General features: G+C 35.5%; 1 protein-coding gene across 2 annotated transcripts in view; it reads left to right on the top strand.

The window, feature by feature from the left end:
- Positions 1–14,805, top strand: part of SLC9A9 (solute carrier family 9 member A9) — a 741,333-nt gene that overhangs the window by 244,517 nt on the left and 482,011 nt on the right. For both annotated transcript variants that reach the window (XM_069104699.1, XM_069104698.1), the window contains exon 6: positions 4,452–4,557. In XM_069104699.1, the coding sequence (XP_068960800.1) occupies positions 4,452–4,557 (106 nt within the window). The remainder of the gene's footprint in view (positions 1–4,451; positions 4,558–14,805) is intronic.

Below are 14,805 nucleotides of genomic sequence, written 5' to 3'. Positions count from 1 at the left end.
GTGTGTGTGTGTGTGTGTGTGTGTGTGTGTGTGTGTGTGTGTGTGTGCATGCGCCTAATCTTATTAGATTTGTATGAGAACTTGCATTCCCTAGTGTGTATTGGGTTAAATCAAGAAAGGAAGAGTTGGGGGAGGGGTAAGGAACAACTAGTTGGTTCATTAATAATAATAGTAGCAATAGTAATAATTATAGTAGAAGTAGTAGTAGTAGAAGTAATAGTACTAGTAATAACAATAGTAGCAGTTGTAGTAACAAAAGTAGTAATTTTTATAGTAGTAATTGTAGTAGTAGTAATTATGGTAGTAGTAGTAATAGAGGTGGTGGTGGTGGTTGTGGTAGTATTAGTAGTAGTAGTAATAGTAGTAGTAGTAGTAATAGTAGTAGTAGTAGTAGTAGTAGTAGCAGTAGTAAGAATTGATATAGTGCTTTAAGACTTTCAAACTTTATGTGTGTGATCTCATTTGAACCTAACAACCTCTCTGTGAAGCAGGTGCTATTACCATCCTCACTTCACAGATAAGGAAATTGAGACTGAGTCAGGCTAAGTGATTTGTTCTGGGTTGTACAACAATTGTGAGTGGTTTAAAAAAAAGTGAGATATGAGGAATGTGACAAGTCTAACCTCCAAGAGCTATTTAGCTGCTCTGACAGTTTTCCAGATGACTGCCCTCCCCCCACGCCCACCTTCCACCCACTCACATGCCCTACCATTTGTAAGTAATGGGACATAACAGGAATCAGTCACTAGGTGGAGGGAAGATCTACTAAGCCATCCCAGCTGAGTCACTCAACAAGAATCCTGACCTAAGGTATAAGGACAAATTGGGGGTAGAGTGGCAAAGTAGATCAAAGAAATGACATCTCAGTTGGTCTCCATGCTTATTTGTTGACCTTGGCTAGTGCCCAGATATCACTGGCAGTCCAAGACAGAAGACCAATGTGAACAGGACAAGTGCCTGTAGTTAATGAAAGGATGGATCAGGGTTCAGGAAGGGCAGAGGCTACAGGCAAAGATCTAATCATTCAGTAGCCATAGGTTAAGCATTGACTGTGTACAGAACATTGTTCTTGGGACTGAGGGAGATACAAAGTTCAAATGAGCTCTCTGGTTCTAAATCTATGATCCCATCAATGAGCACTTTAGAGGCTAGTTTAAGAACGTGAGGAGATTTGCATATATTCTAGACAAATGGAAAAGTACCATTATGGAGGGAAAGATGATACAATAGAGAGCAAGACTTGGAGTCAAGAAAATCTGAGTTCACATTCTACCAAAGACATTCTCTAGCAATGCAACCCCAGGCAAGTCATTTAACTTCCCTGTGTCTCAGTTTATTCATCTGTAAAATCTGTCTACCTCGCACCTACCTCAGAGGGTTGTTGTGTAAACATAAAGTGCTTTGTAAACTTTAAAGAACTATATAAAGTGCTAGCTGTTCAGTGGTCCTCTTCTCACCAATCTGACCATTCCTCAGTCTCCTTGCCGGATCTTCCTCCCACTCAGGCTCCATTCTGAGCCTTCTTGTCTACACTACCTAATTTAGTCATCTCATTATCTCCCATGAGTTCAATGATCATTTCTACGCAGATGATTCTCAGAACTATTTGTCCAGTCCTAATCTCTCTCATGACCTCATGTCTCCCATTACCAACTGCCTATTAAATATCTTGAATTGGATATCCCATAAATATCTCCAACTGAACATGTCCAAAGCAAAACTCATTATCTTTCCTCCAAAACGCTCTACTCTTTTCAATCTCCTTATTAATTTTAAAGCCATTAACATCTTTCCCCATTGCCCAGGCTCACAACTCCGGTATTCACTTTGATTCCTCACTTGTACTTATCCTGTGCTCACAATCTGATGCCGAGTCTTATCATTTCTGCCTTCACAACATCTCCCCTTCTCTCTACCCACACAACTACAACTGTGCTGCAGGTCCTCAGCAGCTTACACTTGGGCTATTGAAATAGCCTTCTCACTGGTCTCCTGGACTGAACTTACTCCACATGCCCAGACCTTCATCCACTCAGCCAATAAAGCCCGTCTAACCATGTCACCCCTTCCTTCCCCATTCCACAAACACCAGTGGCTCCCTATCACTTCTAGTTTCAATTATAAAAATCCTCTGGTCTTTAAAGTCCTTTACAGCTGGGCCCTCCCTACTTTCCTCAGTTTTGTGCACTTTACTGCTCTCCACATAATCTACAATGAAACAGTACTGACCTTCTTGCCAATTCTGGCACACAACACTCCATCTCCTGACTCCAGCCTTTGTTTTACTGACTGTCCCACATACTTCGAATATTCTCCCTTCTCACCTCCACCACTAGGTTTCCCATGTTTCCTATAAGACTTGGCTCAAATTCCACCTGCGAATGGCCTTTCCAATCCTATCACATACCCCAAACCCCAGTGCCTTCCCTCCAGACCCCATTTACACTATCTATTTTCTATGTACATATTTGCCAATTGTTTATATGAAGACTAGTGCTCTGTAAAACGAATTGGTTTAATTCTAGAAAGGTATGAAAAGAAAAGCTTGGGTAGCAATAGATTATTAATTATTCTTACTGTTATTGTCATTAATAATAGTAACATTGTTTACCTTATTAGAATTTGAGCTCCTTGAGGACAGGGACCTTTATTTGTGCTTCCGACATTAAGCACAGTCCCTGGCACATTAAAGTACTTAGTAAATGATTGTTGGCTAAAGACTTTTATGAGTGAGAGGCAATGGACTCTACTCTACAGACGAAGGGGTTGGTTTAAATCAGTGGTAGCAAACTCAAGTAGAAAGAGAGTTCATTAGACCACAGATAAGGATCCCTGCAAGTCCCATATTGACTTAGAAAATCACATATTAACATTATCTATGTCCAGTTGCATTTTTATTTGTTTTGTTAAATATTTTCCAATTACATTTTAATCTGGTTCTGGTTGTGGGCAGCATGTTTGACATGTCCAGATCTGAGGCCCCTGTCAGTTCTAAGCCTGGGATTCTATGAAGTGAGGTAAGATACTAGTATTTACTGTATCAATGAATGAATGGAGTCAGAATAGAATTAAATAACCACCTGTGTCCTGACTGCTTTATTTGGCCTCACAGCTCATGTTAAAAGCAAAGACCTGGATTTAAGGATTTACTGGAAAATGGTACTTGGGAAGCTAAAACAAACATAAGTTTTATTATTATGCAGCATAGCAAGGAGGGAGAAAAAAAGCATACACACATACACATCCCACACCACACTATATGACAATATAGACAGAAAGAAGTGTAGCCCCATAGATGCAAAGAAACTCATCCAGCTTGAAGGGGCAGGGGACATATACCATGACGGAGATCTCAGATAAATACAGCCTCAGAGTAGGGATCAGAGAGGGAAATTTTATACCTCCCAAATGGGCTGGGTTGAGGACAAGTAATCAATACCAAATGTAGGAATAGAATTCCTAATCAGAAACCAGATGTGTTGGGGAGATTCCCAGGGTCACTTATCAATACCAGACTCTGGTAGGAGAGTTTCCTTATCAAGACCAGAAATTGGGTGAGGGTCTGAGTTGTCTATCTGAGACAGCGGGAAAAGAGTGAGTCGCAAGCTGGAGTCTTATCAGAAGCTGTTATCTTTAATTGCTTGACACAGAATTAGAACGAGTCAGAGCAGAAGAAAAGTACCTGTCTGTTATGGCTTGTATGTTTTATGAGCATTAGGCCCACAACCTAAGTTACTCCATATTGAAAGTCCTAATATAACTACAATATCAAACAATACATTTGAAAAATCTCAGCGTGAAATAGTAATGTCATTTTGGTCCTCTTCAAGTACAAAGGACAACAAACCAACGTTACCTCCATTTTACAGGTTTTTACCAATAAAGGTTATTTGAATCTCCTTTATCTTTTCTACAAAACACTATAACATAGCAGCATTATTATTTAATTAATCAAACAACAAATATTTATTAAATTCCTACTATATACCTGACACTTAGCTAGGTACTAGGAATGCAAAGACTGAAAAAAAAGAAAAAGAAAAAAGGTAAAGAAAAAGAAAAGAAATGGTGTTGAGAGAGAGGAAATGAAATTCTCTTGGGGGAGAAACCTTGGACATAAATAATTTTATACAAAATGTACGGGGTAGGGAATGAACAAGCAGCTGGGGGAGAGAAGCAAAAAATGTTTTCACATGATGCTTGACTAGAATTTGGAGGGGAACATGGGATTCTAAAAGCTGAGTTTTGAAGGAAACCAGAAAAACTAAAAGGTGGAGTTGAGGAGTGAGAGTATTTTAGCTAGGGATATGGGGCAACCAATGCATAGGTATGAAAATGGGAAATAAATGCTTGGGGAGGGTGGTAGTAGGTAATAAAAAAAAATTATGGGAATGGCACCCTTGTGTTTCTGTGACTCACTCTGTGTGTATATGTGTTTGATTTTTTTCTAGTGACGGTACTGGCTATTTTCCATGAACTGCATGTTGATACTGACCTGTACACACTCCTTTTTGGAGAAAGTGTGTTGAATGATGCCGTGGCCATAGTTCTCACATAGTAAGTACAAACACCTGGGTTCCTTTGAACAAAAATAAAAATAGTGAATCCATTGTGAAACAATTCCATATGTTTTTTATACATATATACACACACACACAAACATACACACACATATATAGTTGATATTTTTGGTAGTGGTAGACTAAAACTATGATTTTTATTTCTGCTAGGAAAAGGGGTAGGAGGAAGAACTCCTAGGGTAGGAATATTTCACAGTTTTAGACACATCTGTACTTTATGGTTTTCATGCATTTCCTGGGGGCACTGAGAGATTGAGTGACCATGGTAAGAAGATTAATATGCCTCAGAGGCAAAACTTGAACTCAGATTTTCCTGACCCTCAAACTGACCCTCTACCCACTGTACTATGTTGCTTTTCTATTTCTTATTTATCACAAAAATACAAGTAATTTCTTATATTAAGGTGATATTTAAAGAGAAAAAGCACCAGTAATAGACATAGTTGGTTAAACATTTAATTTCCAGTACTACTATATCAGATTTACAAGGTTTGTGTCCCATTCCAACATTTTTTAAGAGAATAACATCTCGAAGGGTGTGTTTTCTTGATTTCCTCCCATCTATTTTCTCTAGTTAGTAAAAGCTTTCCTATATGTGGTAAGTTTGACAAATCTGAGCCTGTACTTAAGGATCAGGAGAGTTTCATTTTTCATTCTTCCTGAAGGTAGGGCATTGTGGGTATATGTAAATCCATCTCATTATAGGTAACATTGACTGAGGATCTTCTCCTCCCTAACATAATTTCCCCATCATCCCCAGACTCAATTTTATTTTTCTTGAAAACTTTTAGATGCCAATTAGTCTGCTATCCTTCCAGCTTCTCCCTCTTTAATCTAGATATTTAGCACTTATATTTAACAAATGGCAATTTGGTGACCTTTCCTCAAGTCAAAGGTCTTCTCTTTGGCTTTAAATGAGCGCCAACATTTCAGCCAGCTGTCAAATATCCCAAGGGAAAGTAGCCATCTGATAATTAAATGTGGCCAGACTACTATATTCAGGATGTTAATTACTTTCAATCTATTTGAGATGTGTTGTGATGTACCAAAGGGTATTTAAAAGTCAGTACTCACTGGTGAAAGACAGTATGATCATAAAGTACAATCTTCTTCCTGCCCAATGGATTCTGATATAGATGAGGCCCCAATGTGAACATTTTCCAAGTCTGTTTATCAAATCTCATGACACTTGATCATCGAGCCATAAGAATTCTTTATTCTTGGCACCAAAGGCAAATGTCAGTGAGAAAAAGCTGATAATATAAAGTCTAAGTCACAAAAGCTCAAGTGTTAATATTTTCAATACAAAATTCAAGAAAAAATAATGAGAATATCAGAAACAACTGTCTGAGAATGACTTTTACTCATATGGGCATGGGAGTAAAAATATGCTGAATTTCTCATTTTCACTCTCTGAACTGGCATATTATATATTTTTCTTTAAAGGTTAAGTGAAATAGTACCACTGAACTGCAAATGACCTTGAGAAAATGTAGGAAGACACCAAATCAGTGAGTGATTGGCATTTCTCTTCTATCATGTACACCAATCACAATGGTTTGCCATCATGAAGATGGAAGTCTAAGAAAAAATATGGGTGCCAACAACCATAAACCCTGGTGTCATTTTTAAAGCTTCTTCATAACTTTTCCCTTAGTTAACCACAATGTAACCTTGCTCTCTCTCCCTCTTCCTCTTCTCTGCACATATTTTTCAATCATAAAATCAGAACATAGGAAAAAAATGTCTCATTTCCTGACATGGCAAATTTGCTGATGTACTTGAAAAGACTGTTTTTCTTGCGTGTTGATAATCACCTACAGTTCAGAGGCTATACAATGTTGGGATAACCCTAGCCAGATAAGAATTTATAATGTAGACATTTCCTAAATTATGAACACTTGACCTTCAAATCTTCATTGATGCAATGAACCTTTGCCTACCTCTCTCTTCACCCATCCTGAAACAATTCCTCTCAATCTACTTTGTCTCATCCTAGACAACAAAGCTCTCCTAGCCCAGTGGGGCTATGTGCTGGTGGGAACAGAGAACTTTCAGACCCTCTCACCACTTCATTTCTTCTCTATCAAAGGTCCCAGTATCATAGGAATGTAAATTTAGTACTAGAAGGGTGCTTAGAAGCTATTGGGTCCAACCTTTACATTTTGTTAATGAGAAATGGAGGCACCAAGAGGTTAAGAGATTTGCCCAGGGTCACAGAGCTAGTAAGTACCTGAAGCAAGATTGAACTCAGCTATGTCTGACACTGAGTCTGTCTGTCTGTGCACCACTAGACTACTCATGATGAAGTTCTTTTCCTTTAATTTTTCATAATTCATAACTACCACAGGTAATCAGATATATGTAAAGAAGTCCCCTTTAATTCCTTTCTAGTCTGAATTGCCCTTTTATCAAAGTAAGATCTTTCCTACTCTTGGCTCTATTTATGACCCTCAAAATGATCCTAATTATAATGTCTCAGCACAATAAACATATTTAGGGTAAAGAAATCCATCAATAGTGCATATGGGATGGGGGAAAGAGGGCTATATTTGGAGTCAGACAACCAGGGTTCAAATCTTTGCTCTGATGCATAATTCTTTTGTGACCTCAGCAAGTGATATCACCTCTCTAGACCCCATTTATAAAGTGAGGGACTGTACTAGATGACCTCTAAGGTCCCTTCCAGATTTTAATATAGGATCCCAAGTTTTGAAATGTAATCAAATATTTAAAAACTATACCATCAACCTTTAAAGCCCTTGAAAGTGCCCATAAATTCTATTCAGAATCTTTTCAGAAGTTTCTTTCATGTAATTAATCCTATTTTTCTTTTTCATGATATTCAGGAAAAAGAAAACAATTTATTTTTTGCTGAATTGTATTTGTTTTGTTAATTACTAATATTACAATAGTCTTTTTTCTGCTATTTTTCATTGCAGACAATGGTCCAATTCTATTATATATTAAATAGATATTTGCAGGCTGGCCCATAAGTTCATATATTATTTAAACATTGTTTCTTAGGAAAAAAATAATGTGTTCCAGGTTTCAAACATCTGACTTTAATGAACGTTAACACAACCCATTTGTAAACAGGAGGCTTCCTTTACTTTAAAATTCCCATGGAATCTTTCCTGTCTGGGGCTAAGTAAAGATAACTTGATAACATCTTTTGATCTGTGTGCTCAGCTTGGCATGCTGAATAATTCTATTTAAGCATGCTTAGGCATGGACCATACATTACCCACACTTACTCTTTTTGATTTCAGGGATTTAGGTAGTGCTACACCAAAAGCATGTTTTTTTGTATATTGGTATATTTGGGGAATAAAAATATAAGCATTAAATGCATAGTTGATTCACACGTGCAAAGGTTATTTATTTGGTCACACGGAAGGAGAAAAAGAAGCAGTAAGATCTGTAGAACCATGTTTTTTATAATCTGGAGCAAATAAATAAATACAGAAATCTAAGTTAGCATTGTATTTCATCTACACAGATTTTTATTGATTTTCATAAATCCATGAAGATAGAATTTGTTCCTGTAACAATTGTCTTTACCAACATAGTACTTTGTATGCAGTCAACATTTAATAAGCCTTTTTTGAAAGTTGACTTTAAATGGCCTAGAGAAGGATGGATTTATATAGACCTCCCCTTATGGAAAAGGATCCACCCTCACAACACAATGAAATGTTTTGGAATGAATTCCCAAATTACATACCTGAGAACAGATAAGATAAAGCCCCAAACCTTCCTTTTAGTTAATTAGTCAATTGTGACAAAGCCCTGTTGGAAGATTGTCTGCTATATCGCTGTGAGATTCAGTTCCCTACATTTTCATAATTATCCATTATTGCAACCTTGCTTTCTTGTTCAGCAAGAGTATGGTGCATTCTTTGCCACTTTATCTGAAAATGTTGGTGTATGCAACACTGAAACAAACTTCCATTTGTCAGGAGAAGGAAGAATTTCACAGTACTGTATGTAAATGCCTCCAGATTTCTATAGGGACAAAAGAGGACTCTCATTAAACAGCTGGCTCTTGAATAACAATAAACTTACAGTAGCTGTACTTATTTCCTGTTAGGCAAAAACTTAAAAGGAAATTCAGTGTAAATACTTTTGGGAAAAAGGCAAATAGATCTTCAGTTTTATCTCTTTAGATAAAAATATTGTACAGCTGCCTAGAAGTTGTTACTACAAAATATCCTTTAAAGTGTTGTATTGATAACTGCTTGATTCTCAGAGAAAATAGCTTCTTGAAAGCAAACATTTCTAAGGACCCACATGCCTTAAGGAAAATTCAGTACAGGAGCCAAATAAGACAGACCTATGGAATCATAAGGTTAAAAAGAATCTCAAGAGGTCATTTAACCTCCATGTAGTGCACTGAAGTGGAGCGGAAAGCAGAATCATGTAGTCATGAAAGAAATAATCATTTTTGGCAGTTTGACTGCACTCTCCCCTAGATTTTAAGTTGCCTAAGGTCAGGAAGCATGTGTTATATACTTCTTTAAATCTGCTAAAATCTTTAAATTGTATAAACAATAATTATGTGTTGGATGAGTAAATGAACAGACAAACGAGGGCATAGATGTTACTGAAAGTAGGATCTTGCTAGTAGAATCACTAGTCTTGGAGTCAAAAAACCTGATTCTGAGTTCTGACTCCCTTATGTTATTAGTGTGATCTTTGACTGGGTCTTTAAAATTCCATGAGCCTCTATCTCCACATTTGCAAAATGAGAATAATAACCTTTATGCTACCCACCTCAAAGGGTTGTTGTGAAAACAAATTAAAAACTGTATGTTCAGTATGCAGATGTAGGCTATTGCCACTGTAATACTATTGCTATTCATTTCCTCTCTTTTGATGGAGTTAAGATAGAAATGGTGCTGGGACAAGTTGACATATTGCTGTGATTATTTTATATTTTATGTTATTATTGTTTTTCATTTAGTATTCTGTTGATTGTTGTAAAGGTAGAGAAAATAATTGCTCTTTGTATTGGAATAAAAGTATTAGCTCATAAGCTTTATCCTCTTTAGGCTCACTGAGTACATCTTCAGGAAAGCTTCATTTCATATAGGACAACAGGGATGCTATGTACTTAAATCCACTTCTTAGATGATTCTAATCTGTGAATATTTGACATGGCAAGAGATCTTAAAAATGTTATTCTTACTCCTTTTTTGGATCCCTCTTAAGTACAGACAAACTGTTCCAGGTCTACTGTATTGAATTCTCAAGGATATTTTAGATCTATATTACTGGTACAGGGATTTATAATTCTTCATTCCATGGACATCAGAAAATTGCTGAATTATAATTTAGCCACCTGTTGCTAGGTATCTAGCAGATGGGCAAATTTTTCACAGCCTACAGTGATGCTAAACAAAATGTCTTCCATTTTCTTGTATAATCTTCATTGATCTATAAGTCTTGGCTTCCTCAAGATAAACTTTTTAAATTTGTTGGTCATGGCCTGATCTGGAATCGTCATTATAAACACTTCTATTTTGCTAAATAAATTTGCATGACTCAGGAAATTTTTCACTATTGTTTAAATATAGTGTTAAGTGAGTTCATGTGGAGGTAACTCATGGATGGCTTTTTGATTCTACTCTTGGATTTTAGCCATTCCATATGCTTCTTCTGAAGATAACTGCATTTGGTTGCATTGGATAAAACCATTGATGTAGCTGTTTATAGACATTGCTATTGTTTCGTGAAATTGAGTTCGCCTGTTCTAAAAGTATTTCTGTAAGTTTTCTGGCTCTCTTATATAGCACTCTAAGGATAGATACTAATTCTCTGCTTTCTTTTTAGCAAGAAAATGTTAATCTTACTCTAGCTGTTTTAAAGTAGTTCCTTAAGGCTATTACTGTGTTTTGCTGATATACTTTTTCTTTAAAGATACTTTCTAAACCTATTTTGGTCTATTTTAGAGTTCTTGATAGTGTTCATAAAGTTTGGTATTAAATGGAAGTCTACTGTTTTTAATGTGCTCTCATTCAGCTTTGACTTCAGGATGCCAGTAGGTCTCTTAACACATTCAACTACAGCTTTCTCCTTGATAGTTTTATGCTTTGTATCTTTATTATCAATAATAACAATAAAATAATACTCCAACATTAAATCTTTCATTGAATCAGTCAGTTAATCAATATTTTTTAAAGCAAGTACTGTGTGTCAGGCACAGTGCTATGCACTGGGGATACAAAAAGGAGAAAAATATATTCCCTGCCCTCAAGTATCTCACAATGTAATGGAAGAGCTCATAATCCACAAAAGATGAGCTTATATCCAAATACTTTTATTCAGTTACAAAAAAAACCAGTTATTTCATCTAACCATGTATAATGGTTCACAAAAACAAAATTAAATAAAAAATAAAACTATAAAATCATCACTAGGCTAGTGACTGGTCCCAGATCCATTTCTATTTGAATTCTCTCAAAAAAGAAGAGAAGAATGAGATAATAATAATAAAAACAGAGATGCACCTAATTACAAATCTGAGTCAGCTGTCACCTTGAATCAGTTAATTTATTATCCAAATCAGTTAGTTAATTGTCAGAAATTACCAAAGGGTTATTAAATGACTCAGACTTAATGATCAAGTCAGGCTATTTGAGTGGTAGAAACCATGTCATATAACCCTGTGGTTTGCAAAATTTTATTATCTACCAAATACTAAAGAAGTTATAATGAAGTAGTTAGAATTATAAATCAGAAGCTTGATGTTCTTCATAAACTAAGATATGACAAATATACATACTACAAATGTAGTACTTAAAATATTCTTTAAATTTCTACAACAATAAAAAACAAGAACCAAAATATTAACACAGACAAATTCTTGCTCACAATAAACTCAAAATAACATCAGTCTAAAAAAATTAAGGATAATATTTTTAACAAATGTTGCCATACTAAAGGTTCATTATGTCTAGGCTGCATGGAACAAAAAAAAATCTTTACAAATATAAAGATTAGTAGGATAAAGCAAAATCATGGGCAAACACAATAAGGTACATTTCTCCTGATTTTACTGTTTTGGAAATGTCCTGAAGGAGTTTTCAATGAGTTTATAGAAGATAAACTTATATCCCCAATAAATTTGCTCAATTCTAAAAGAGCAGTTGTTTTATCAACTGGTGCTATTGTCCACAGAATATAAAATATTAATAATAATGGAATATGAATAATACCATGTTACAGGACAATATCTCTCTGAAAACCATTGAAAAAGGTTAGAAAAATGAGGATGAGGATGATGAAGATAATAACTCTAGCCACTTAAAAGCTGAACTCTGTCAATATTATGGTAGGAGGGTGGAAAAGTAAGGTGATGTCAACCAGGATGGTATGAAATAGAGATTTTATGTTCCCTGAAACTACTAAGGTTGATGTGAAGATCTGGTAGGAATTTGTAAATGCTGCCCTATAGAGTACAACTGATTTGGTTAGTGACCTGACTAGTTTATTAAAGTTGTTGCTAATAATCTATTAAATAGACAGAGTAGCATAAGATCACAGAATGGCCCTACTTGGAACCATTTTGATGATTACTTTAATATGGAAGGGTGTGTGTGTGTGTGTGTGTGTGTGTGTGTGTGTGTGTGTGTGTGTTCAGCAATTTTTCAGTCATGTCCTTCTCTATATGACCCTATTTGGGGTTTTTCTTGGTAGAGGTACTGGAGTTGTTTGCCAGCTCGTTCTCCAGTTCATTTTACAGTTGAGGAAACTGAGACCAACAGGGTTAAATGACTTGCCTAGGGTCTCACAGCTAGTAAGTGTCTAAGGCCAGATTTGAACTTAGGAAGATGAGTCTTTTGACTCTGGGCCAAAACAAATTTGAGAGAATTATTGAACTGTGAGAAGGCACCAAAAGATTATGTTAATATAGAGCTGGTACACAACATAGAAAACTTGAATGTCATCTTGTATCATTAAGGACAATAAAAAAAGAAGCATATGGAAAGGAATCCAGAAAACCAAAGCATATCATTAATTCTAGATTCCCTTAATCAGTGACTGAAAGTAAGAATCAAAAGATTAAGGTGATTCATGGAGTCAAAGCAGCTCAAAAAACAATCTAAGCAATTCAACATCAACGACTTTATTACAAGTGAAGCAATGAGAGGTAAAGGAGGAAAAAAACTTAGAGCAGGATGGGAAAATTTGAAAATTCTTGGTCATCAATATGGTAGCAATGAGTCCAATACAATAGAAATGTAAAGTGGATTAAATGAGAAATAAAAAGCTTGCATACAATTCTTATGATTAATGACAGAATGGTTATGTCAAGGGAGATCTTTTAAACTCTAATTGGAGGTCTCTTAGACTCTAATTACTCTGCAAAACTAGCAACTGGCAGGCCTGGATAAGATCCATAATTATTGGTTCAAATACTTCACAGCAGTATGTGAATTACTGCAAAGGACTTTACCAGCTTTCTCTTGGACATAAGCCTACTTTCTCCCTCCAATTCCCACCTTTTTTAACAAAAGGCATCACATATTTATTACTAAAAGATAGAAACACCAGTAACTCCTCTAAATGTAGATCAATTACATGTTTATGTATTTTATGAAAATAATTAATAACTTGAATTACTAAGAAAAATGTACCAGTTATAACAAAATAATTTATTAGCTGAAGAGAAAAAGGATAGGCCCCAAATTCCAGGGCATAAGATCAACTTATCATCAATTTGGTAATTATTGAACAAGCTGCCAGAAAACACTATAATGTTTATACTGCCTTGGCTTATTTTGCAAAGACTTAAAATCTGTTATACATTCCTCGCTTATTCATATGCTATTCTTGCACAAAATTAGACTCAAATGTAGTGAGAATGGTAGAGTATTCAGTTTCCTCATGGAAAACTGTTCTGTGTTTAAAACATTACCAACATGATGTTGAGAATAATTGATATACAGGTGACATTTTTCACTTAGAACAAGCTGGCTGGTTTTGATTCTGCCTATTGTTAAATCTGTCATCTCTTCTAAATACAAAAAAGTATGGTTTCAAAATTAAAGACTACAAAATGGAAAATTATTTATTAATTATTTGATGTATATGCACGACATCAAGCAAGAGAGCTCTAAAATATATATTAAACCATTCCTTTAGCTCATGAATTCTTTCTCCACTGACATAAAAATATTGCTTAGACTCAGTATACATAAAATTCTTACGTACATCAAGACAAGAAACAGATTGAAGGTTATGAGCATGAATCCAGGAGTCATGTTGAATCAGTCAGCCAATCAACAAGTATTTATTAACCTTTCCTAATGCTTCGTCTCTTTTAATTATTTCCTGTTTATCCTGTAGATAGCTTGTTTTGTATATATTTGTTTGCATTTTGTCTCCCCCATTAGATTGTAAGCTCCTCGTCTGCCTTTTTTTTTTTTAATCCCTAACATTTAGCACAGTGCCTGGGACATAGGAGGTGCTGAGTAAATGTTTACTGATTGATTGATTAGTCATCTGCATATCAAGCCCTCTGTTGGGTGCTTGGGATATAAGTATAAAGAATAAAACAATCCCTAGTTGCAATGAACTTATATTCCAATGGAGCAGATGACAAGTACATATAGCTTTATTTATACCATAATTACAAAGTTTATATATGTGTGTGTGTATATACATACATACACACAGTAGTTAAATTAAAATTAGTTTGTGGATTTTTTTTAGGGAAACAACAGTTTATGATGGCAAGTCACTACCACCAGAACTGAATACCTGACAAGACACAACCTGGTGTCTACAATTATACGTCAAAAGTTCCATATCTATCATGAACAGAGAGAGGCTGATGGATACCCAGAGATGCCCATACCTCAAGCGCAGATATCAAAATATCTTTGAGATGGCAACCAATACATTGGAACGGATTTGCAACATGATCAAAGACCAAATGGTTGCCTGTAATCATTCAGACATTTATCTTTATTCATAAAAATGTTAACAATGGCATTTTAAGATGCTGCCATATCATATGCTTATAATTTCCAAGGTACATGGAATGAAAAGTTTTCAAAATATACTTAGCTTAAGGACCCCCAAGTCAAGTAGGAACAGAATGAGGTACATAGCAACCCTGTGGTCCTTTGTGCTCCTGGAATGCCTTGATTATGTTTACAATGAACATAAAACAACAAAAAGCAATTATTTAATCCGTCTATGTAATACTCCATAT

The sequence above is a fragment of the Petaurus breviceps genome, unplaced genomic scaffold (assembly GCF_028583685.1).
Source record: "Petaurus breviceps papuanus isolate PSGF00001 unplaced genomic scaffold, PetGlider_PUasm1.0 688, whole genome shotgun sequence".
NCBI classification, from domain to species: domain Eukaryota; kingdom Metazoa; phylum Chordata; class Mammalia; order Diprotodontia; family Petauridae; genus Petaurus; species Petaurus breviceps.
This window is presented reverse-complemented; position numbering and strand designations above follow the sequence as displayed.